This window comes from Notechis scutatus, chromosome 5 (assembly GCF_049901735.1).
Source record: "Notechis scutatus isolate UNSWTSFEM ecotype Mainland chromosome 5, rNotScu1.2, whole genome shotgun sequence".
Classification (NCBI taxonomy): Eukaryota; Metazoa; Chordata; class Lepidosauria; order Squamata; family Elapidae; genus Notechis; species Notechis scutatus.
This window is the reverse complement of record NC_142013.1, coordinates 256,430-280,558: the sequence shown is the minus strand read 5'-3', so window position 1 is coordinate 280,558 and position 24,129 is coordinate 256,430. Positions and strand designations below refer to the sequence as shown.

Below are 24,129 nucleotides of genomic sequence, written 5' to 3'. Positions count from 1 at the left end.
ACCCCTAGCAGAGTATTGCAGCAGTAGTCAAGCCAGGCAGCCAAAGGAGAGCGGAAGGGCCCCAGAGTATACACACACTGAACACAAACACTGTTTGTAGTTTAAATAGTTTTTAATCCAGTTAGAGTTTAAGCATTGTCATTCAGTCCATTAAGTCATTCACAGTATTTCCATCCAGTAAGACTCACTAGTATAGTCCAAGTTAAGAGTCCTTGCAATATCTTTATCAGCCGATAAAGATATCTTCTCCTCCTCCGGTTTCACTCTCCAGAGAAACAAACGCTGATATTCAGTAGAATTACGCAGTAAATCAGCAAACAGTAGCAAACAATAACAGTTCAGTCACAGGCACTCACAGTCAGTAATCACAGTTAGTCACAGCAGCACACAGTAACAGTTACAGCCAGAGACAGACAGTACAGTACACAGTAAGCTTTCCAGCTTCTAATGCTTCCTTATATTGTAACTTCTAACCGCACCCTTAATCGGCTAATTGCTCTGCTGCATTGTGCTTAAAGTGATAAGCACTTAAACCATGATATCTAAGTTTTATATATTTATTCACCCAAACCATATTTGGTATCAATGTTATACCTAACAAAGTCCACAGTAGAACAATAGAATAATAGACTTGGAAGGGGCCTTAAAGGTCTTCTAGTCCAACCCCCTGCTCAGGCAGGAAACCCGACACCATTTCACACCAATGGCTGTCCAATCTCTTCCTAAAAACCTCCAGTGATGGAGCCCCACAACTTCTGGTGGGAAGCCGCTCCACTGACCTAATTGTCCTCCCTGTTAGGAAGTTTCTCCTTCGCTTCCACCTGTTGCTTCGTGTCCTGCCTTCAGGTGCTTTGGGGAATAGGTCGACCCCCTCCTTCTCTGGGGCAGCCCCTCAAATGCTGGGATAATGCTATCGTGTCACCTCTGGTCCTTCTTTTCATTAAATTAGACATTTATTTTGTTTTAGAAAAATTATATTGCCCCCTACTCACACGTGGAGACTCAAGGCAGCTTCCTGAATATAAAAACCCTATAGAAGAAGAAAAAAAGGAAAATAATCACCCTCCACTCTGGCAACAGCAGACATTCATCCCCATTTCCGGCAACTCTTCTTCCTGTGTTTTAGCCTTCAGGCCCCAAGGCCCAAGGAGTCCACTGTGTATTCTGTGATGTGACCCACCCACACCGAATGAAGTGACATCAGCACACAGAAGGTTCTCCATTGCACACCTGGGCCAAGGGATGGTGTAGAGGTTTGTTGCGGGGCGTGGAGTTTCTGGGGGTGTGGATAGGAGAGAGCAACTCTGGTTCAGGCCTAGCAGGGCTGAGGAGCAGGCCTGGTTTTACAGCCTCAAACCTTCGTCACCTCTTGGTTGGATGCAGTTGGAGCCCACCCGGAGGCCGCCACTGATTCAGATGGCCGGGGGTGGAGATGGGCCAGGTCCCCTCCACAATGCCACCTGGTGAGAACCTGGAGGCATGCCTTTCCTGACGTGGCACCTGCCCTCTGGAAGACCTTGTCCCCCAGAATTTAGATGGCCAGGACCCTCCTGACCTTGAAGGCCAAGGGTTCCCCTCTGAGCATTAGGCAAGAGTGACGGATGGACACGTATGGAAAGGTGTTTGGATAAACAATTGTGGGATGGCCTTAATTAGACCATATAGCAATAGCAACAGCCCTTATATACTGCTCTACAATGCTCTCTGAGTCGGCCTCTTGCCCCCAACAATCTGGGTCCTCATTTTACTGACCTGGGAAGGGTGGAAGGCTGAGTCAATCTCCAGCCCCATCTGGATCGAACTCCAGGCTGTGGGCAGCCTGCAATACCACATTCTAGCCACTGCATCTCTTCCTGTCTCTTTGTTTTCTGAGATTCTGTTTTGTAGGGTTTTGTTTCATTCCTATTATTCCCATGCTAGACATCTGGAGTTGCAGTTTGTGAGTTGACCGGCCATACGAATTGTTTAAATAAATAAAACCAGATTGCTAGATGTTGTGTAGATTGGCATCTCCTGCAACCTTGCAAGCTTGGCCATTTCTCTGTTGTGCCTTAAACTGGATTCCTTACTTGAGGAAGGGATAGACGGCCCCAAATGGGTAGCTTCTCTTAACACACTTTACAGTGATACAATTTGCAACACTTTCAATGGATTCAAGTAACGACTAGATTTATTTTTTGCCTACTGTCAAAAACCGGGACACAAAACTGGAGCAACTTTGCTGTGTCAGCATTTGAACAAGGAAGCGAGAGGCCAGAATGGTGAAGCCGCACTGGAGGTTTTCAAGAGGAGACTGGACAGCCGTTTGGCCAGAATGGTACAGGGTCTCCTGCTTGAGTAAGGGGTTGGGGCAGAAGACTTCCAAGGTCCCTCCCAACTCGGTTATTCTGTTAACCCAATTGCTTTGCTTTTTGAAGATGAACTTGATAACTTTAGAGAGATTAGAGCTTTTACTGTTAAAAAAAACTCTCCCAGAAAGAAAGCTTTAAAGCAGCCTGTACAAGCCAAATGGTCATGGCTGGCGATTTCTGAAAAGTCACACTCGCACAGTTTCCAAATGTTGCTGTCCCAAGAAGGAACTCCCACGACCACGGAGTTTTTCACAGCCCCCCCCACCCTGAAAAGCCCTTTGCTGAATGTGTGATGACCCAAAGGGGCGTGGCACAAAGGCAACACAGTCAACAAAGCCAGAAGAGTCCCTTTATTATCTCCAGCTTTGCACCCAATGTCCAGTTACCCTTGGCTGGAGAAAAAACACTCTTAGGAACAGCCTTTAAGTGGAGGAAATTCAGTCCGAAAACAACGTATATACAAACTGTAACTAAAAATCCACACAAACCATGCTGCACTAATTAACTGGACAGGGCAGGAGAAGAAATTGCAGACTTGAAAGCACAGCCAAAACACAAACAGTTGGGAAGATGCCAGGAACACAGATAAGCCTCGACAATACCAGATAATTCACGATTTGCTCCCAATAGTTTGCTGTGCACAGCTTCCCTTTTTAAACACTGTGTCACAGCTAATGAAGGGAATCAGGGCCCTTTCCTCCCCTGTAAGCCACGCAACCCATGCTGCTCCCTTCTCTGTTCCTCCCTGCGTGTCCTAGGATGAAGAGGGGGTGGGCCTGGGTCTTCCTCCACATTCCCTCTGCCTTGCTCTACCTCTCCCCTGCTCTGCCCAGCCGGACTTTGCCCTTCCCCAGTTTCTTCCACAACCAACAGAGCCACACTCCCACTCCCTGACAGCTGCTTGGCCTCCCCTCCGAATCACATTCTGACAGGGGCATAACAGAATGCCTCCAGCCTCCTCAATACGTTTGTCTCTGTTAGAAATGTAAGTCACCTAACAGTTGGGTTGGAAAATATATAAACCAGGATAGACATTTTAATACTGTCTCTTTAAGGCAGGGGTGGGCAAACTTTTTGGCTCGGGGGCCGCATTGACTTTTAAAATTTGACAGACGGGCCGGATCAGCACAAGATTTTTTGGGAATGGCCCCCCACCCTTCCCCCCCCTCTTCTCTTCCTTCCCCTCCTCTCGGAGGCCCCCTGAGTCAGGAGTTGCTACCGCCGGCGCAGCTCCACACGCGGCTCCAGTCCCGCGTTGCCTCGGGAAGGGAAAGGCAAAAATGAAGAGCCGCGGCGGTGCTTTGCAACAGCAGCAGCAGCAGCACCGGAGGCTCAGGCTCAGCGGCTCCTGGTTTTGCCTTTTCCTTCCCAAGACAACGCGGGACTGGAGCCGCCAGCCTGAGCTGCGCCGGCGCGTGTAGCAATTCCCTGCCAGCCCCAGCCAGACACCTGAGCGGAGCCCGGGCGGAACTGCCTGTTGCTGCTGCCGGAGCACCGCCGGGTCGCCTCCTCCAAGCAGCCCGCCCACCCGCCAGGCTTCCCCTCCGCCGTGCAGCTCGGGGCCAGGCGCGAGCACCCATGGAGTTAAAGGAAGCCGAAAGTTGCTGGGAAGTTGCTCGGGTTTCCGGGGCTTCAGGCTTAAACTTTGCACAGGCAAAGTTTGCAGGTGGGCGTCTTCCCGCCGAGGAGCGGGAAGGGTTCCGCCTGGCGGGCGGGCGGGCTGCTTGGAGGAGGCAACCTGGTGGTGCTCCGGTTTCCCCTCCGCCGCGCGGCTCGGGGCCAGGGGCGAGCGCCCGTGAGGAAAAAGGAAGCTGCAAGTTGCTGGGAAGTTGCTTGGGTGCTGGGAGCAGGCTTTTAAAGTGCCGCCCGAGCAGGACCGCCGAGCTGGGAAACGGGCACCAAGGCAGGGCAAGGCTCCACCAGCAGTGGCCTAGCTTTAGGGTGGCTCCAAGCAGCCCGCTCCAAGCAGCCCACTCACCGCCGGGCGGAACCCTTCCCGGTCCTCGGCCGGAAGACGCTCCATACCTGCAAACTTTGCCTTTGCAAAGTTTAAGCCTGGAAGCCCGGAAAAAAAAGGGGGATCGGCGGGGACTCACCTTGGGAGAGGTCGCACTCGAAGGTGATTTCGAACTCCAGCTGAGTGCCTTTGCAAAGTTCTTCTTTTCTTTCCTACCCCGAGAGCGCTCCGCACTGTTTTGCAGCTTTGGGGGCCACGCGGCGCAGGAGCAATACGCCCCGCCCAGCAATTTTTTTTCAGGGCGGGCCGGGATTGGACAGACCAACGGGCCGGATGTGGCCCGCGGGCCGTGAAGTTTGCCCACCCCTGCTTTAAGGGAATGCTAAAATTGTAATTGGGTGTGGTTCCTCAAACGGCCATCAGATGGAGCCAGAAACCTGGGTTGTTCTGTTGTTGCTGAGAATGTTGCTGTTCCTGCATTTCCCTATTGACTTTTGATGATCGTCGTTATTCTTGGATTTCATGTAAGTCTGTTACTAAACTGTTTTTGATACTGGACTTTGTTAATTGGATTATCCCTGGACTGAAAACTGACTGCTTTAACCGTGAATGACTTGGACTGTTTGTTGAACTTTGCTTAACCGTTTTTACTGGAAGTAAAAACCTACATTTTACTATACAGTGTATCTGTGTGCTGGTTGTGTGTTATTCTTCACTACTCTCACTACGTCTCCCTGTGTGCGCTCATTCTCCTAACGGGGAATTACCTCAAGAGTCTCCATTGGTGCCATCCAGCAACGGATTGGTGCATTGCTGTTTCTCTGTGACCCACAATTATTTTTAATGTGCCAGGGAGGCCTTTCTCCTTCATGAGTTGTGCCGGCCTGTGTTGAAGTAAACTGATCTGTTTACAAAATGCTTGTACCCACCTTCACCGATTACAAAGTGAGAAAAGAATGAAGGGCAAAGAGCAGAATGCATTTATTAAAACTTCTCCAGAAGTCATAAAAGGGCAAGCCTCTTGGTAAGGGGCTTCTTCTGCTGGCAACTTGCATCATGCACAGCAGGTCACCAGAGCCTGGTCTTGGGGCTCAGCTACCCCCCCCCCCCGAAATAATCTCTCAGAAAATAAGACACACCTTTGCCTACTGGCAGTTTTTATTCTGGTGCAGCAAGTGCTTCGTACTTGAAAGGTTACAGATTGCAATAAATCAAAGTGCCGGTTTCTCCCCAATGTTAGATTATCGTCCCAGCAGGAGTCCTGAACCAAAGAATGAAATGTTCCTAAGCGGGAAACCACTCAAAGCCACTTTAAAAGTGCCGCCCAGTAACAGGGATCCCGTCTTCATTCTCTGTCCCGAGAATGGGAGCTTGTCATTCCCAGCCGAGGGTTTTGGAGGGGGCTCCCAAAGGCTCCCTGTTTGCTTCCAGATGTGCATCCTTGGGGCTTTGGGGGAAGGGCCACATGCACCCCATGGCTGGGGGGGGGTTTCAGACCCCATTCTTCCTCCCGAGGAAGGCATGGAGCACCCACTCCCGGATCTCCCGCGTCTTGATGCTGTACACGATGGGCTTGAGGGTGGGAGGGAGCAGCAGGTAGAGGTTAGCCAGCAGGACGTGAATGTGGGGTGCCACCCTGTGCCCGAAGTGGTGGTTCAGGATGGAGAAGAGGCCCGGCATGAAGGTCACGAGGATGATGCAGACATGAGAGCCACAGGTGTCGAAGGCCTTGCGCTGAGCCTCCCTGGGCAGCTGGAGGACCGTCCGCAGGATCAGCGTGTAGGAGAGGCAGATGAGCAGGATGTCGGAGAGGCCCACATAGAAGGCCACGCTCAGCCCGTACAGGCTGTTGGCGGTGACATCCGCACAGGCCAGCTTCACCACGGCCAAGGGCTGGCAGTACGCGTGGGGCACCACATGGCTCCATATTTTATTTAATTTGTTTTGTGACAGTTCATATTATCATCTCAGATCTATCCTACAATCATTTTGTAGATATAATAAAAAAAATACATTTTTATATATTAATTATGTTCTAAAAATCTACATATTTCATTACCATGTTTTATTGTCTAACCATTGATAGAATAGATCCCAAATTTTATAAAGTTGTTTATCATCTTGTTCTCTGATTTCAGATGTCAATCTACTCATTTCAGCACATTCCATTATTTTCTTAATAATTTCCTCCTGTGATGGTACTTTCTTATTTTTCCAGTTTTTGGCAAATAAATTCCTAGCCGCTGTTAATACATTTACAATCAGGTATTTCAATTCTTTACTATATATTTCAGGTGAAATTCCCAGTAAAAATATCTCTGGTTTCAAGTCTATGTGCTTTTTTGTCATTTTTTCCAACCATGTGTGGATTTTAGTCCAATATTTTTTGGCATCTGCACAAGTCCACCACATATGGTAATATGAGCCAGGTACTTGATAACTTTTCCAACATTTTTCAGATTTATTCTTGCTATTCTTGTTGGAGGAAACTGCCACCTGTAAAACATCTTATACAAATTTTCTTTATATGCTGTTGACAATGTCATTTTATAATTTTGAGACCACAATTTTTGCCATTTCTCTAGATCGATCCCATATCCAAAATTCTTCCCCCAAGCAATCATTGTTTCTTTAACTTGTTCTTCTTCCAGTTTAACTTCTAATAGATATCCATACAATTTTTTAAATCACCTTTTCATCGGTATCTGTCAAAATCTTATCTAAATCAGTCAATTTATTATAGAAACCTTCTGTTTTAGCATCTTTATCATACCTTGAATGTATTTGTGCATATGAAAACCAATTCATCTTTATATCTTGTTCTTCTAATTTTTGCATAGATTTAAGTTCACCCTTTTCATTCAATATTTCACCATATCTAACTGTTTGTTCCTTTTTCTATATTATAGGACAAGAAAAAGCTTCAATAGTCGATAGCCAGACTGGAATTTTCAAATAACATTGTCTTTTAATCTTCTCCCAGTTTAACCACAGAGACTCCCGTATATAATGTCTTCTAAAGTACCCCTGTGTTTTAGTTCCTTTATACCATAGAAAAGCATGCCACCCCAACAACAGATCATGTCCTCCTAGTGTCAACAATCTAGCATTTCTTAATGTTATCTATTTCTTAACCCACATCAAATTTGTAGCTTGGTAGTACAACTCCCAATTAGGCAAACCAAATCCTCCTCTTATTCTAGCATCTTGCAAAAGTTTTAATTTTATTCTCGCTTTCTTACCTTGCCATATGTATTTCAACACAATTTTATTTAAATCTTCAAAATAATCTTTTCCAAGCCTAATTGGAATTGTTTGAAGCAAATATAAAATTCTGGGTAATATATTCATCTTGACTGTTGATATTTTCCCTATTAATGACAGTTGTAAATTTTCCCATTTTGCCAAATCTAGCCCTATCTGCTGCTTAAGTTTAATATAGTTATTCTCTTTTAGTGTACTACATCTTGCTGTCAAATGTATCCCCAAGTACTTGATCTTATTCGTGATCTGGATTTTTAATACATCTGCCAGTTCTTCCTTTTGTCTTGATAACATATTCTTTGTCAAAATCTTTGTTTTGTCTTTATTTTCAAACCAGCCACCTTCCCATATACCTCTATCTTTTCTATCAATTTTAATGCTGTTTCTAGTGGGTCTTCTAAAATAAAAACCAGATCATCTGCGAATGCTTGCAACTTAAATTCTTCCTTTTTAATTTTCATCCCTTTTATATCCTTTTCTTCTCTAATATTTAGAGAATATTAGCACTTCCAAGAGAATCTGTAGATTTAGAGAATCTGTTTAGCACTTCCAAGGTTAATACAAACAACAAAGGTGACAGTGGGCACCCTTGTCTTGTTCCTTTTCTTATATCAATAGAGTCCGTTAATTCTCCCTCTATCATTACCTTTGCTGTTTGCTTATGATATATAGCTTCTATTGCTTGGATGAATTTTTTACCAAAACCCATGGGTCCTTCCATTCTTGTGCATGGAATATTCCTGCTGCTGTCAGCATATATAACATCAAAGTTCCAGATTTTGCCCCCCAAGTTCTCTATCCTTTAAGTTTAAGCCCAAAAGAAAAGATATTTTTCAGGGCCTTTCTCAAGGCGCCTATTACTATCGGTATTACCCTGGCTTGCCTTCGATGCAGCTGTTCTATCTCTGTTTGCAGGTCTTCGTATTCTGTTATCTTCTCCAGTTCCTCCTTTTCTCTTCTGCTGCCTCCAGCCACGTCCGCTATGCAGACTTCGGTTTTTTGGTTCTTTCTATCGACTGTTCTTAAGTCTGGGGTATTATGTGTCAGGTGCCTGTATTATTATTATTATTATTATTATTATTATTATTATTATTATTATTATTATTATTATTATTATTATCAACTCTCTATTTGCCATCTATCTTGCGGTTTGAGTGACTCTGAGTTTAACTTCCGACGTGGATTCCATCAAATAAGAGAACATCTCAGGTGCTTTTCAAGGGGCCAAAGCTTCAGTCTTGGTTTTGTAGCTGAGCTGGGCGTGGCCTTCAGTCGCTGCGCTGTGAAACCTTCACGGAGAGCAAAGCAAGGAGTCATTGGAAGAGGATGCCTAATGGCCTCTCCTTCTCCTTCTTCTGTGACCTCGTTTCTCCCCATCCATGATCACAGAGCTGCCACCAGGTTTGCTTATGAAGTTGTCCTGCTCAACATCTGGAAGGCTTGATCCTGCCTCTCTTCACTTATGGAGTTGACAGAGTTTTGGATGTCAGAGTGTTTGCAGCATGACTGCTATTGTGAGACAACCCAGGCTTTGTCTTCTAACAGTGGTTTATATACAAGGCTGCTATATACATACATAGATGTGGTAGGCAAATACCTGGCAATCAATCAATCTTCTTTACTCTGCACTGGAGAACCACAATGGAGACAGAACACAAGGAGAGAGAGCTATGCCCTCACATGGCCGCTTTTATATAGACAGCCCCTTAAAGTGGTAAAACCCTGTGGACCCATCCTCAAAGTGGCAATACCCATGCTGATTCAGCCTGGTTGCATCAGCCTTACAGCAGCTGGACAGCTATTAAATCAATACCTTAACACCCCTGTTACATACGACTCCTCCGGAGGGTCTTCCAGGCCCCATTAAAGACACTTGGACTGAAATGTGGAGTATCTGTGACGCTTCTATCTTCATCAGTCACTCAGAGTCAGATGTGAGATGGATGGTAAATAAACAACATCTTCTTCTTCTTCTTCTTCTTCTTCTTCTTCTTCTTCTTCTTCTTCTTCTTCTTCTTCTTCTTCTTCTTCTTCTTCTTCTTCTTCTTCTTCTTCTTCTTCTTCTTCTTCTTCTTCTCCTCCTCCTCCTCCTCCTCCTCCAACTTTCCTTCTTCTTCCTTCTTCCTCCTGTGTCTCAATTTCTCCTCCTCCTCCTCCTCCTCCTCCTCCTCCTCCTCCTCCTCCTCCTCCTCCTCCTCCTCCTCCTCCTCCTCCTCCTCAGCATCCTGCTCACTCTTCTCCTCCTCCCTCCTCCTCTCCTCCTGATGTCTCAGGTTCTCCGTTTTTGCTTCTTCAAATTTGGTGCAGGTTCCCTCCAACTTTTAGAAGGCAGCACCCCCACCTTTGAATATTTGCAGCTCAGGGTTGGACTGAGGGCTCCTGGGTGCTCTCTGAGCTGGGTGGTTTTCTTGCAGACGTTACATGACCCAACTAGGGAACATCATCAGTGCTGATGATAGTTTGGGTAATAAAATATTTGCAAGAAAACCACCAAGTTCAGAGGGCACCAAGGATCCTATTGTCTTATGGTTTCTTGGTTGGAACATTCCAGGTTAGTTTATTAATCGACTTTTTGATTATTATTTTTAATATGCCACCTATCACACTGTCAAGCAACCCTGTTGAGTTGTGTGATATTAACCTGGCTTAGAGTTTAGCTGCTCTGTGAGCCCAGTTCCCTAAGAGCACAGATTCCTTGGCTCTGCTTTTTGACCTCTTCTACTCGCTTCTGAGGCTCTTTGCCACAAGGAGCTCTTCCCCCGATTTCAGCTCCCTTGAGCATCTTCAGACGTGCCAAAGGTCTTCATTTGCCCGGGTTGCCTTTTCTTCCTTCCTCCCTTTTAACCCCTTGTTAGCTGCTCTGCAGATACGAAGCGGAGCCAATATTTTAGCATATCATAAAACTTAGTCAGGCAGCCGGGAAGCAGCGCAGCCCGGTTAATGGTTAACGGTCCCTGGGGGCGCTCGGCGGATGCGGGCTGGGTTCCCAGGCGGGGAGGCGACGGGCAATAATAGCGGCGCCCCTCCCGAGGTGGCCGGAGCCTTCCCGAGGAGCTGCCCCGAGCGCGGACGCGGCACGGAGGCGCCTCGAAGCCACCGGTGAGCTCACCCCGCCGAGGACCCCACCCGCCCGCCTCACCTGTCCGCCGACCGGGCGCCCGGGATCGGGGAGGCAGCTCCCCTGGCCACGCCCGAGGGGCGGTGGCTCTCCGGCATCGGAGCCTGGACCCGGGCCCGGGGAGGGCTCCCTTTGCCCGGCTGGGGGTGGAACCTCCGCAGCGTCCGGCGCCGCAGCTGGAAGCCGCTGAGACCCCCGGGCGGCCCCGGAGCTTTGCGCAGACGGCGGGCTGGCCCCGCACTCGGGCCTTGAGCCCGGCCGGAGGGTTGGCGCGGCCAAGGGGTCAGTGCGACCCTTTCCCCGCCGGCTGCGCGGTCAATGGACGGCTTGTCAGCCGCCTGGACGGGAATCTGGGCAAAAACGAAGGGGGCGGCGGCGGCGGCTTGGAGCGGGAAGGAGCGCGGAAAGGGGCGTTTGGCTGCCGTCGAAGGCCCCCCTCTACCCTCCAGCGGGGATCCAGAGTCGGTTGACGTCCCGTGTTGGTTTCTAGCAGCAGGGAGACGTCGCGGGCGGTGGGTGGTCAGCCTTTGGCTCTCTGCCCCCGAGACCCCCTTACCCGGGTCAGGGAAGGCGCTAAGGCTGCATTCCCACAACCTGCACCTAAACTAAGCCCAGGACGCGCCTTAAAGCGGGAGCCGCGGGGTTTACTTTGGCGGTGCCTCCTAATTCTTAATTCGGGAGGGGGGGCGGGGGGGCTGTCCCTGGACGTGTTTCCCAAATGGGTCTTGAACAGCCCGGGGCGACCCCCTAATGACTCCCCGGTTAATCATTTCCGAAGCTTGCGGAGCGAAATTCCTGCCCGCTCAGCCTTTCTGCCTTCCAGCGGGTAGGTTGGGCTTCCCTCGCTTGGGACCTTGCGTGGTGCCAGCTGCTTCTCAGCAGGTTGAGGTGGGTTCTGGGTTGGCTGCCTCGCAAGGGCAGAGAGCAGGAGGGGCAGACTGGACATTTGTAGAGAAGTAGCAGCAGCCACCATTGCTACCGTGTCCTGAGACTGCAGGGGGAATCCGGCGCAAGAAGGCCGCAGCAAAAACGGAGAAACTCTGCCGGACGCCCAGTTGCTGCCGGGAAGGAGAACGAAGGAAGGCGGCAGCCAGGAGGCCTCGGGAAAGGCAGCCCCAGCGGGAGCCCCGGCCAGCAAGCAGGGTCCTCCGGTGGGCGCTGAAGGAGCCAGCCAGGCGCTGTGCCCAGGTAGGAGAGAGCAGCGCAAGAGGGGGCTGAGGCTGGGGGAAAGAGGGGGCGCAGGCCAGCTCCTGGGCCGGACGTCTCCTTGGTGAGTCCACCGGGTTCAGCTGAGGTCCTCAGCCAAAGGGGGGGATGCTCCCACCGGTGGGGCCTAAAACTCACAAGTGAAGAGGGGGAGGCCTTGGAGATGCTCCTTCCTTCTGCTCCAGACCACGCGAGGAGGTCACCCACCCTCTCTTTCCTCCTCCTCCTCCTCCTCCTCCTCCTCACCAGTCCTGACTGGGGCTCCTCTTGGCCAGAACTCCTTGAGATGCCAATAAAGGAGACCATTCGGGGCTGCCTGAGCTGGCTAGTTCCCTTGCCCTAACTGGGCCACACCATCCGGGCTAGTCGGGAGTGCTGCTGGCTGCTCCCAGGGGGTAATGAAGCACCTGCGGGAGAGCGAGCGAGCCAAGCCACCCCACCCTCTTCCCCTGGGGCTTTGCAAGGGGGGCTGAGGCTTCTCCCTTTCTCTTCTCTGTCCAGGAGCCAGGATCCCACTGGGCGAAGCTGCCCCCCATGGCCGCCTTTAATGACAGCAGCTTTGACCCCATAACCTTCGTCCTGACGGGCATCCCGGGCATGGAGGCGTCTCACATCTGGATCTCGGTCCCCTTCTGCCTGATGTACGTGGTGGCCCTGACGGGAAATGCCTTTCTCCTCTTTCTCGTCGCCACAGAGCGCAGCCTCCACCAGCCCATGTTCCTCTTCCTGGCCATGCTGGCAGTGGCCGACCTCATGCTGTCCACCTCCACGGTGCCGGAGATGCTGGCCATCTTCTGGTTCGGGTCCAGGAAGATCTCCTTCGACGCCTGCATTGCCCAGATGTTCTTCACCCACTTCAGCTTCATAGCGGAGTCCACCATCCTGCTGGCCATGGCCTTCGACCGCTACGTGGCCGTTTGTGACCCTCTGCGCTACCTGGCCATTCTCACGCCTTCCGCCATAGGGAAGGTGGCCGTCGCCGCCATCGTCCGGGGTCTGGCCATCATGTTCCCCCCCATCTTCCTCCTGAAGAGGCTGCCCTACTGCGGCCACAGCACCATGCCCCACACCTACTGCGAGCACATGGGCATCGCCCGCCTGGCCTGCGGGGACATCACCGTCAACATCTGGTACGGCTTCACCACTACGCTGCTCTCCTCCGGCGTGGACGTAGTGCTGATCGCCGCCTCCTACGCCCTGATCCTCCGGGCCGTCTTCCAGCTGCCCTGCAAGGAGGCCCGGCGCAAGGCCCTGCGCACCTGTGGCTCCCACATCTCGGTCATCCTCATGTTCTACATGCCGGCCTTCTTCTCCTTCCTCACCCACCGCTTTGGCCACAACATCCCCAGCTGGATCCACATCTTGCTGGCTGACCTCTACGTGATCGTGCCACCCATGCTCAACCCCATTGTCTACGGGGTCCGAACGAAGCAGATCCGGGAGCGGGTCTCCCACATGCTCTTCCAGGGGGCAGGACCTGCTTCTGAGGTCTGAACAAGCTCCGGTGGAAGACTTGGGGCGAAGGCGGCTGCAGGACGAAAGCTGCCTCCTCCTTAGGGGGAGGGGATGATGGACTCCCAGGCCGGAGGAAGCGAGGAGCCTTGTGATGTGGCTGCTCTTCTGCCTCTTGTCCCACCAGGGAGGGGGAAAACTCCTTGTTTCTTGGTCAGTGTGGCTACAGATCTATTAAAGCGGCCCCCGCCTTGCCCGTCCGTCCCTGGCGTGGTGCCCCTTCCCTGGCATCCAAGGAGCATTGCAGGCCGCTGACAGGCTGGGCAGCAAAGCTCTCAGCTGCCTTCTCTTCTGCCGCTTGTGGGCCCTCCGGATCTCTCCGGTTGGCCTCTCTGAGAGCCAGAGCGCTGGACAAAGGGGGCCCCCCACCCTGTCAATCCAGGGCTCTTCGGCCTTAGTCCACAACTGGGGCTTCTTTGTGAGGGTGGATGGCTACGCCGCCTGCTCTCCTCCTTGAAGGTGTCCCTGGAAAGGGTTTGGATGGGCTGGGCCCTTTTGCCCCTCCCCCCCTCCCCCATTGGCTCGTACTTTCTGTAGATCCCCTGAAAGCGTTTGGGGAGGGGGCTGAGGGTCTCCTGCCCTGCGTTGCTCAGCCAACGGGGGTTTTGTCTTGCGGTGCTGTGCGTGGAAGTGGGGCTGCTGGACTGACCCACTCAAGAAGGCAGAGGAGACACACACACACACACACCCCAGAACCACAAAGGGGGACCAGGTGAATGGGGGCCCACCAGAGGAATGCCGGAGACTCCCTTCTTTTGCCCCAGGCCAACTTCTGTGCCCGGATGGCTCCCTCCCCCCCCCCGTGCGTCCCCTTGTCCTGCTTCAGATGCCGCCTGGCCCTTCTTGGCCCCCTGGGGGTGAAGCAACTCCTGAAGAGGCCTCTGCCTGAGCTCTGTGCCAGGTGGCAAGTTCCCGCCAACCCAGAAAAGGATATTCCAAACAACCCCCCCGCCAGCTCCTGTTAGGCCTGTGGGTGTTGGAGAAGGTGCGCTCAAACAGGAGGGGCAGCGTGGGAGGGTCCGTTGGCTCAGGAACATTCCTCCACAGACCCTCCTCCCAGGCTCAGCTGTCCCAAGGGGGAGGAAGCCTTTGGCACGCCATGTTTGGAGTGGCTGGGGGAGGGCTGGGATGGGGGCCCCCAGAGGCTCAGGCTGGCCCAGAGAGTGCTAGCTGCTGCTCCCTGGGCTGGGGCAGGTCCAGCGCTTCCCGGTGGGCTCTGCACTCCCCCCGTGGCAACGTTTGGCACGGAGGCCTCTGGCTGGAGGAAAGCCCTCCACAGAGGCGCGAGAGCTTTGGGGGCTGAAGCGGAGGAGTCCCTGGGTGGCTGTTGGGAGAATTTAAATCCCATTTGCCAGGCAGCTTCCAGTCTTGTGTCCTGTCACCCAAGACCAGGAAGGGAGGACAACCGGGCGTTCTGACCAGGGATTCCTGAATCAGGAACCATCACACGCTGTTCCCCCAAACCATTTTTTTATTATTTCAATGGCTGTGAATTCTATGCGTTCACAAACAGTCAATGAATAGTCCAACAGAAGTCTGCCAGAGTCCTTTGGGATAAGGCTGATAAGCACCCACCTTTACCTCCCTTGAAATGCTCCCAATGACTAAATTGCCAATTAGCTGCACAAGGCCAAACAGAGCACAAAATCAACACAGAGCTTCAGAGTTTAAACCGACCAGAACAAACAAAGTTGCTTCCTGCAAAGGCTCCTGTCCCTTTGCTCCTCCTTTATGTCTTATGGGAGGGGCCAATCACCTCCAAGCCTTACTCCCGAGTCACCCCTTTTGTCTTAACTGTTTTTGCCTTCTGGCAGCTCTGTGCAAGCGCACACTGGGAACAGGCTCCCGCTGTTCCTCTGCCTCGCTGCTGTCAGATTCTGGAGGGGAGTCGGCACCTAACTCCCCAATGGCCCTGGCCCCACCTCTGCTTCGGATGCAGATCCCTCGTCCGAGCCCTCCCCAGACTCCAGGACTGGCCCATGTTCCTTCCCACTGTCCGAATCTGCTGCTGGCTCCACAGGCCACCACCGGACCACACCACCGGGCTCCTTTGAGCCAGAAGTGGAAAAGAACTTTGAGACCAGGAGAAGAGAACTTTCTGGATCAACTTGTTTCTGGTTGGAGGTCCTGCCAACCGGACATTGGGGGAGGAGGGGTGTTGGACTCCAGCACATCTAGAATAGAATAGGAGAGAATTCTTCATTGGCCAAGTGTGATTGGACACACAAGGAATTTGTCTTCGGTGCAGAAGCTCTCAGTGTACCTAAAAGGTATGTGATAAATCATGATCATAGTCATCGTAGATACATTTATCATCATACAGTCATCTAGATCAATCAAACTGGAATACATTTGGAAGGGACCTTGGAGGTCTTCTAGTCCAACCCCCTGCTCAAATAGGAGACCCTGTTCCATTTGAAACAAGTGGCTGTCCAGTCTCTTCTTAGAAACCTCCGGTGACGGAGCGCCCACAACCTCTGAAGGCAAGTTGTTCCACTTGCTTAATTATCTTAATTGTCCCCACTGTCAGAAAATGTCAGTTCTCGGTTGCTTCTCTCCTTGATTAGTTCCCGCCAATTGTTTCTGGTCTGGCCTTCTGGTGCTTTGGAGGATAGTTTGACACCCCTCTCTTCTTTGGGGCGGCCCCTCAGATACTGGAAGACGGCTGTCATGCCCCCCCCCCCGGTCCTTCTTTTCTCTAGGCTGGCCAGACCCAATTCCTGCCACCGTTCCTGGTAGGTTTTAGTCTCCAGGCCTTTGATCATCCTAGTTGCTCTTCTCTGCACTTTCCCCCAAAGCCTCACCGTCTTTTGTGTGATGTGGTGACCAAAACGGGGTGCAGGATTCCAGGTAGGCCTTTTCTAAGTTGGCTCTTTTAAGCTTGGGTGGCACCTTGCTGGAGAGAGCCGAGGGGTTTGGCTGCCGCACCGCCGCTTGTAACTCCAAGGTCAGCAAGGCTGCTGCTTGAGGACATTGGGGGTGAACGGCGGGGCTCTCCAGTGAAGGGAGGGGGGCCCCCCAGACGGCTGACAGTTAAGGGGAAACTTCTTCCATAGTCGTGCACTGCATTGAGCTTCTGACCGCTCCACTCAATTTCCTGCCCAGCGCCAGGTGTGTGCAGGAGGTGCAACTGCTGGGTTGTCTCCTGAGGCAAGGGACTTTGTGCTGGGACGCCACCTTGGGGTGGAGGAGGTCATGACCTGTGGCTTGCCTCGGTTGGCCCCCCACGGGGAAAGGTCCCTGCCCACAGACCCCCCCCCTCCCGAGCAGCCTAGAAGGCCGGGCTGAGGTCCAGCCAGTGGCCTCCTCAGTGACATCACAGACGAGGGGTTCCACCTCAGAAGGTTGGCGTGGTGCACCTGTGGGCGGGTGGGAGGTGCAGGTAGAAGAGGAGACCCATAGCTTGCATGTGGGCAGAGTGAGGAAGCCAGGCAGGGGCCATCCAAGGGCTGGGATGAGCAGCACGCTCTGACTCTGCCCGGCCACAGCCAAGGGAGATCTCTCGTCCCTGCTTGCTACCCACTTGGCCTTCATTCTTTTCCCAGAAGAGAGGAGAGAAACTCTTATGGGGCATTATGGTGGAAAGCCAGGTAATCCCAGGAGTTGACTTCAGGGCCACCAAAGAGCCACAAGTTGTCCGGATAATTGTGAAGACGCCCTGGCAGAAGGAGGAGTTTTTGGTTCACAAGGACATGCTGGTGAGGGAATTCAAGGAGCATGTAGCCCGACACCTGTCCTCTTCTCCCTCCCAAATTGTGCTGGTCTACACTGGAAGGATCCTGAAAGACCACAAGTCCCTTGCCCAGCACGGGATCCACCTGGACAGCAATGCCGCCGTCTACGTCGTCGTCCGGCCCCAACAAGCCTGCCCGCCCCAGCAGGGGCCCACCCTGCCAGCTGACCTGGGCCCAGACCCCAAAGCCCCTGCCAGGAATGGCACTTTCGACAGTGATGGTTTGCGGGAGCTGACGGCCAGCCTGGGCCTCAACACGGCCAACTTCGCGGAATTCCAGAGCCAGCTGATGTCCAACCCTGACCTGATGCTGCAGCTTCTGGAGAACCCCTTCATCCAGAGCAAACTCTCCAGCCCCGATCTGATGAAGAAGATGGCCACCAAGAGCCCCCAGATACGGCAGGTGATCCAGAGGGCCCCCGAGATCAGCCATGTCTTCAGCTCTCCGGAAGGCATGAGGCTGTTGTTGGAGCTGGCCAGGAACCCGGCGGCGGTGCGGGAAATCATCAAGTCCCTGCCCCAGGCTCACCCGTGTCCCGGGAGCGTCCCCAGTGGCGACGGCAACACGGCCTTGCAGGATGTGCTGATCAAGGTGCAGGGCCTGGTGCAGAAGGCCCTGCCCAAGAGGCCTGCCCCCACTGTCTGGTCAGGAGCCCTGGGGGGCCACCAGCCCTCCTTCAACCAGGGTGAGAAGCCTGGGCGGGCCAAGCAGCAGCTGCCTTCCCCCAAACTGTGGCCCTCCAGGTCTAGCGGCCAAAGCGTGGGCACGGCTGCTGGCAATGACCACAGCAGAGGGGAAAGCGGCAACTTGCGAGGGGAGACGGGCCAGCTGGCCTCAGCGGCCGTGAAGAACCTGTTCCACCAGATCATTAAGCATCTCGTGCAGAGCATGGCGAGCAGCCCCCCCAGACACCCCACCGATCAGGGTCTTGGCTCAGAGGTGGCGGGCAAAGCTGCCCAGAGGTACGTGGCCGGATCCAGAAACTCCCGGGAGCAGATTCTGGCACTCTTGCAGCAGATCCAAAACACGGATGTCCTCCTGGCAAGCTGGAGCCCCAAAGAGATCCAGGGGCTGATGGAAATCCAGCAGAGATTGGAGGCCCTGACGACCGACGAACCGGTGGCGGAAAGGCGCGGCCGATCGGAGCGCCCTGCCCGGAGAGCGTATTCCATCACTTCCCTCTGTGGGATGGTGCCCCTACCTGGCCCAGGGGGCGAGGAGGACTTCTCTGCTCCCGAGATCTGGCAGAGCCTGGCGGCGGACGACTTCTTCTGCAGCCCCCCACTCAGCGTCCATCTGCGGGGCTGCTCGGCACAAGCCTCCTCTTCGAAGCAGCAGACGTACAAGCTCTGAGGTGCCGGGGCTGAGCCTTTGGCAGGCGGGGTGGGGCCCTTCGGGGCAGCTTCTGGGCGGATGCCGGAGCTTCATAAAGGAATGGATTTCATGGTTTCTGATTAAAAGCTTTAAATCTTTCACCCTGTCTCCTGTCACCTCTGCTTGGGCCCCGCCCAGGGCTCCTAGTCCTCCTGAAGGCTAATTCGCTCCTTGGCAAAGGGGCCAAACCCTCTAACGGCACTCGGGGAGTTTGGCCCCGTTTTCCGGGAAGAGAAATCTGGGGCTGGCCTGGCAACCTTGCGACCAGCCGCTCTCCCTGCACGCTCCCATCTCTGGCAATGAATCGCTGGAAGAGCCCCTGCAAGAGTCATCCCAGGGGGGCTTTTTTCCAAAAGGCGCCTGGACTTTTCGGATTGTTTTTCCGTGAAAATGTTTTGCTTCTCATCCGAGAGGTTTCCTCAGTTCTGAAGACACTTCTTGCTTGAGAAGCAAAATATTTTCAAGGGAAAAAACCCCAAGAAAGTCCAGTTGCCGTTTGGAAAAAAGCCCCCTTGGGACCACCGTGACCTGCAGGACGGAGAAGCTCCATGGAGACACCGCTCTGGTCTGCACTGGTGGCCACTGGTTTGGCGATGGGCGCTCAGGGCAGCGTTTCGCCTGTCCAAAGGCCCCGGGTTCCCCCCTGCGGAGGAGCAGCCTTGGCCACAGATGTGGTGGAGGGTAATAACGGCACCCGGCCCACCGGAGACCGTTGCCACGGCGGACATCCCAGTCCTGCAGGGGCCTCCATGGCCATCTGGCCCAGGGGCTGCTTGGCTCGGCTGGCTCCTAGCTGGAGACCCCTGAGAGGAGGAAGAGTTGCGAGAGGACGACCATCTGCTTGAGGCCAGCAACGGCACCTTGCAGGCCCCAGAGGGCTCCAGCTGGCCCAGGGTGTGTTCCACGCACACAAACACACACACACAGAGGGGCGGAAGGAAGCACCCGTCAATCCATGGGAAGCCCCACAGCGGCAGGCATGGAATTGGACCACTGCCAAGAGAGCTGGGGAGGGGGCGGGGGTTCCCTTGCCTCTTTCTTCCCTTCTGTCTGACTGAAACCGGAGGGTTTGGGTGGAGCCCACTTGGCAAAAGCCTCCGAGGAGCCCTGGGTGGCCCACGTCCTCCTGCTCCCCACAGCTGAGTGAGGACACCACAGGCCGTTCTGGTCGCAGGCTTAGAAGAGGCCGGCGGAAGGCCGGACAACCCCAATCGCCACAGCGATGGCCCTTTGACTTCGATGCCGCTTCACGGTGCATCACAGCCTTTCTGAGCGCCTGTCGCCCCCCAACCATCTGGGTCCTCCTCCTCTTCCTCCTCCTCCTCCTCCTCCTCCTCCTCCTCCTCCTGACCTCAGAAGGGCGGAAGGCCGAGTTCAAAGTTGTCCCTCCCTGTCAGGATCGAACTCCAGGCTGTGCACAGGCAGAGTCAGCCTGCAATGCTGCACTCTAAGCATCTTTCTGAGGCTCCTCCCTCTGAGAAGTCTGTCACTCAGCCTATTATGGGATGGCAGACCTGGGCAACCAGTTTCCATCACTTCCAGCCGTGGTGAAAATTCTATTCTAGCTTCTGGAGAGAGGAAAAGGTTCCCTCGTTTCCTGCGCCCGCGAAGAGGGTCCTTGCAGAGCAGAAGAAGGTGAGGCGCCCTGCTGGAGGGCCGGAGGGTTTGGCCCTGCAAGTCAGCTCAGACCCCCAGACCGGCTCTTCCTGGGGCCCCTTTGGACCAGCTTGGCCATGGGTGACACCTGGTGATGTCACAGTGACCCCCCCAGCTGGGTAATGGAGGGAGCAGCTCCTCGGCTCAGCAAGAAGGAAGGAAGGTAAGAGGAGGGGGGAGAAACAGAGGCCTGGGAGGGGGCTCCGACAGCCACCCATGCTTTGCTTCCAGGGTGCCCTTTCGCCTCCCAACAGCCCCTCCCTCTTGGAGACTTGACACCAGCCGATTCCTTTGGTCCAGCCAGGCCAGAGACCCCGGGCCCTTTCTGATCTGCCTCCCCCATGCGCCATGGAGGCCCTGGACCTGCACCAAGAGGGCGCCCCCCGTGGCTGCCCCGGCCTGGCCGCCAACCCCAACTTCATCTGCGTCACTGCGAAGTCTCCCAAGGCCAGTGCCCAGTTTGTGCTGCCCCAGGAAACCCCCATCCGCCAGTTCAAGGAGGAGCTCTCGAAGCACTTCCAGTGCGAGGCACGCCAGCTGGTGCTGGTCTTCTTCGGGAGGCTCTTGAAGGACCAGCACACCCTCCGGCAGTGCGGGATCGGTGATGGGATGACTGTCCACCTGGTCATCCGGTCCCTGGAGAGAGAGCCGGAAGTCTCTGCACCAACGGGCACCAGCCTGGCCCTGCCCGCCATGAGCCCCAGCTCTCTGGAGAGAAATCCCTCCGGCACGGAGTGGCACCCGATGCCGTCCTCAGAGATGGTTGTTCAGAAGGTGCGGCAGCTGATCTTGGCCAACCCAGAGATCCAGCAGCTGGCCCAGCAGTTCCCTGCCATCTGCCACATCCTGAACCACATGGGCATCATGCGGGTGATCTTGGACAAGATGAGGGAAATTATGGACCTCGCAAAGAACCCTGAGGTGGAGCAGCAGCTGAAGAATCCGGAGCCACTCCTGATCGGCGTCCAGAGCAACACTCCTGGCGGGGACAACCCCTTGAGGCAACTCAGCAGCGAGGCTCAGGAGCCAAGTGCAGGCCAGGACCCCCTTGGCACCCTGGCCAGGAACCCTCCTTATCCAGAACACACGGCCAGGGGGGGCGAGGGGGGAGGCTCCCCATGCGCCAACTCTTTCCCCGCCTCCAACAGCTACGGGAGGTTTTGCACCAACAACTCCAGCAATGAGGAAGGGGCCCTCTCCGGCCGCCTTCCCGGGCCTCCCCTGCCCAGCCTTGGGCCCAACCCCGGGGCAGGACCGTGCAACGTGGGGGGCATCCAGGCCCTGATTGTGAACCTCTGCAAAACCTACACCCAGCGCATGATGCTCTCCCTCATGCAGAACGCGCTGCTCGCCTCCGGAGGGTCGCAGGCCAGTCAGCAGGACCACGTCCAGCAGCAGCTGCAAAACTTCTACCAGCAGATGCAGCGGCCGGAAATGGTGGCTGCCATGTCCAGCCCCAAGGCCATCCAGGCCTGGGTGCAGATGGAGCAGGGCCTGCAGGCGCTGATGGAGGAGGCCCCGGTGCTGATCCCCTGGTTCGTGCTGCGCTTGAAGGGTTTGGGGCCCAGGTCTGCGATGGGAGCCGTGGCCATCGGCTCCCCCTCGGAAGGAGAAGCAGCTGCGTTGGAGTAGGGGCATCGTGTCTCCTCTCTTGGGTGCCCCTCCCCGCCTTCCCCCAAGAAGGAAGGGGCCGTGCCAGCTCCAAGGTCCGATTGGCGGCCCAGAGTGCCAGTTGGAGAGGTGCCATTCCTACAGCGCTGGCCTGCTGGGAACCAGAAGCCGCCGCTCCAGGAAGTCAGAAGGAAACCAGGAGATCATCTCCCTGCGCTGGGGCGGCTTTCCTGTCACGCGTTCTTCCGCATCCGCTCCACATTATAAACCCAAACTGAAAGACTCGCAGCCTTCCCGCCTGCTCATTGCCACCAGGAGAGTCTGGCACCGAAAGGGCTGCTCAGTAGCCCCGGCCTGAATGACCGATAGGCCACGGCTGGTCACTTGGAGGAGAGGACGCTCCTTGCCTGTTCCTGGCTGAGGGTGGGGAGAGTTTGCATTCGGCATTGGTTGCCCCAGGAGAATGAGGTGGGGACACCCAGGCTGGGTTTGGGGCAGTGGTGGGATGCCATTTTTTTTTACCACCAGTTCTGTGGGTGTGGTTTGGTGGGCGTGGCAGGAGAAGGATACTGCAAGATCCCCCTCCCCTCCCCTCCCCACTGACCTGCTTCCCAGCTCCGTTCTCCTGGGCAGGGCAACCAAAGGAGACCCAGCCGATCAGCTGGGACTCAATTGGAGGCAGAGAAGAGGTGGGGTTGGAGGGACCAGTCGGAGGTGGGATTGGCCAATTCTCCGAATTACTCCGCATTTCCTCTACTGGCTCTCCAGAACTGGTCAGAACCGGCTGAATCCCACCTCTGGTTTGGGGCCTGAATTCTGTCCTGTATTCTGGAAGGCTCAGCCCAGGAACTGAGGGGAGGGGGGCACCAGGCCTGGATTGCCAGGACCTGGCAGAGAGCTCCTCCTCCTCCTCTTCCTCCTCCAGAGCGGGGGTGGGGGGGGGGGGTGGGGAGGGAGAGAAGCCGATGGGCTCCTCCCTTGAGGAAGGCCACGGGGGAACTTCAGAGCAGACGTGGGGAGGGATTTGCAAAGATGATTTCCCAGGAGGCCCCGAGTGATTCCCTGCAGGAGCAACACAAGTTGGTTGGCATCCAAATGGAATATGAGCAAATCGATCAATCAATCGATCAATCAATCACTCTTGAAGGGAGCATCTTCTCCATGCTCTCTTGGGGAGTTTGGCAGGGATCAGTCCCTTTGGTGGAGCCCCAGGCCGTTATCACCGCCCCCCCCCATCAATTTCAGAAGGTAAAGCACCTGGAAGAGACCCGGAAGGTCTGGAGATGTTTGCCTGCAGAACAGGCCGAGGGGAGACCTATGAGCAGCCTTCAAAGAGCCCGCCGAGGAGGGGGTGGCCGTGTTCTCCTTTGCCCCAAAGAGCAGGGTGAAAATGCCAAGGAAGGCGGTTCAGGCTGGGCAGCATCAATAAGATAAATGTGTCATTAGAAGAGAATATTTGGAGTGCCGGGTTGAACTGCAGGGTCCTTGGCTCTCTCTGGGCTTGGTGGTTTTCTTGCAGACATTTCATGACCCAACTAGGGAACATCAACATCACAAGTCTCCTAGTGGCCACGGTTGGAGGCCCTGCCTTAGGTAGTTCCGCTGCCTCAAGACATTCAAGAGCAGCAAAATTTTCCTCCAGGTGAGTCTTCCAGAATTATAACCGATTGAGAGGTCCTGGGTGCTCTCTGAACTTAGCTTTCTTGCAGACATCTCATAACCCAACCAGGTAACATCATCAGTGGGTTGTATGGTATATAAACAGAGAGCAAACCCCACTCCCTTCTGGCACTGAAGGTGTTACCTAAACGGGTCAATGAAACCCCTGCAAGGAAACAGTCGAGCTCAGGGGCACCAAAGGGCCCCTTGTTTCAACCCTGAGCTGGAAACCTTCTCCTTTGCTGGTTCTTATCACGGACTGGAGAGGCAGGCCAGCTCCTTCCCACAAGTCGCCCAGGACTCTGTGCTGCCAGCGGGTTGTGTGGTGCAAGGCCAGCGCAGCAAAGAGCCCAAGAAGTGGGGACAGGGCAGCCCTGCAGGGGTAAGGGGGGTGGCCGAACTTCAGGAGGACAAAGGCCCTGGAGGTGTGGCCCACCAACTGGGCCACAGGCCTCTGTGAGGTCAGCAGTGAGATCACAGTCCAGCCAAGTCCAGGGGGGAGAGTGTCCCGGGCAGCAGCAGAGGGGAGGACAGGAAAATGAAGGAACCTGCCAGGTTGTGAGCCACGGAAGAGAAGGGCAACATCTCGCTGGTATGTGTGCTCTGGCCTTGGCTGGTGCTGAGACACAAGGGGGCAGGAGACCGCTGGCCCCTCCCCACCTCCTCACAAGCCCCGCCTCCTCCCTG

General features: G+C 54.4%; 3 protein-coding genes and 1 pseudogene across 3 annotated transcripts; 3 read left to right on the top strand and 1 right to left on the bottom strand.

Moving 5' to 3' along the window:
- Positions 1-5,799: 5,799 nt before the first annotated feature.
- The window catches only part of LOC113427600 (olfactory receptor 52L1-like), a 28,508-nt pseudogene continuing 10,178 nt past the window's right edge, over positions 5,800-24,129 (bottom strand).
- On the top strand, positions 11,847-13,383 carry LOC113427595 (olfactory receptor 52B2-like). Its single transcript, XM_026690110.2, is given in 3 exon segments — positions 11,847-11,878; positions 12,398-13,361; positions 13,364-13,383. Coding segments are annotated over 2 exon segments (951 nt in total). The 5' UTR covers positions 11,847-11,878; positions 12,398-12,430.
- On the top strand, positions 16,984-18,495 carry LOC113427594 (ubiquilin-1-like). Its single transcript, XM_026690109.2, has one exon. It carries the CDS (start codon positions 16,984-16,986, stop codon positions 18,493-18,495), a length of 1,512 nt encoding a protein of 503 aa, XP_026545894.2.
- Positions 20,521-21,804, top strand: LOC113427598 (ubiquilin-1-like). Its single transcript, XM_026690113.2, has one exon. It carries the CDS (start codon positions 20,521-20,523, stop codon positions 21,802-21,804), a length of 1,284 nt encoding a protein of 427 aa, XP_026545898.1.

What these genes read in the sequence shown, in the direction of transcription:
- LOC113427594 (XM_026690109.2), top strand. Translation starts at nt 16,984, where the DNA reads ATGGTGGAAAGCCAGGTAATCCCAGGAGTTGACTTCAGGGCCACCAAA.
- LOC113427598 (XM_026690113.2), top strand. Translation starts at nt 20,521, where the DNA reads ATGGAGGCCCTGGACCTGCACCAAGAGGGCGCCCCCCGTGGCTGCCCC.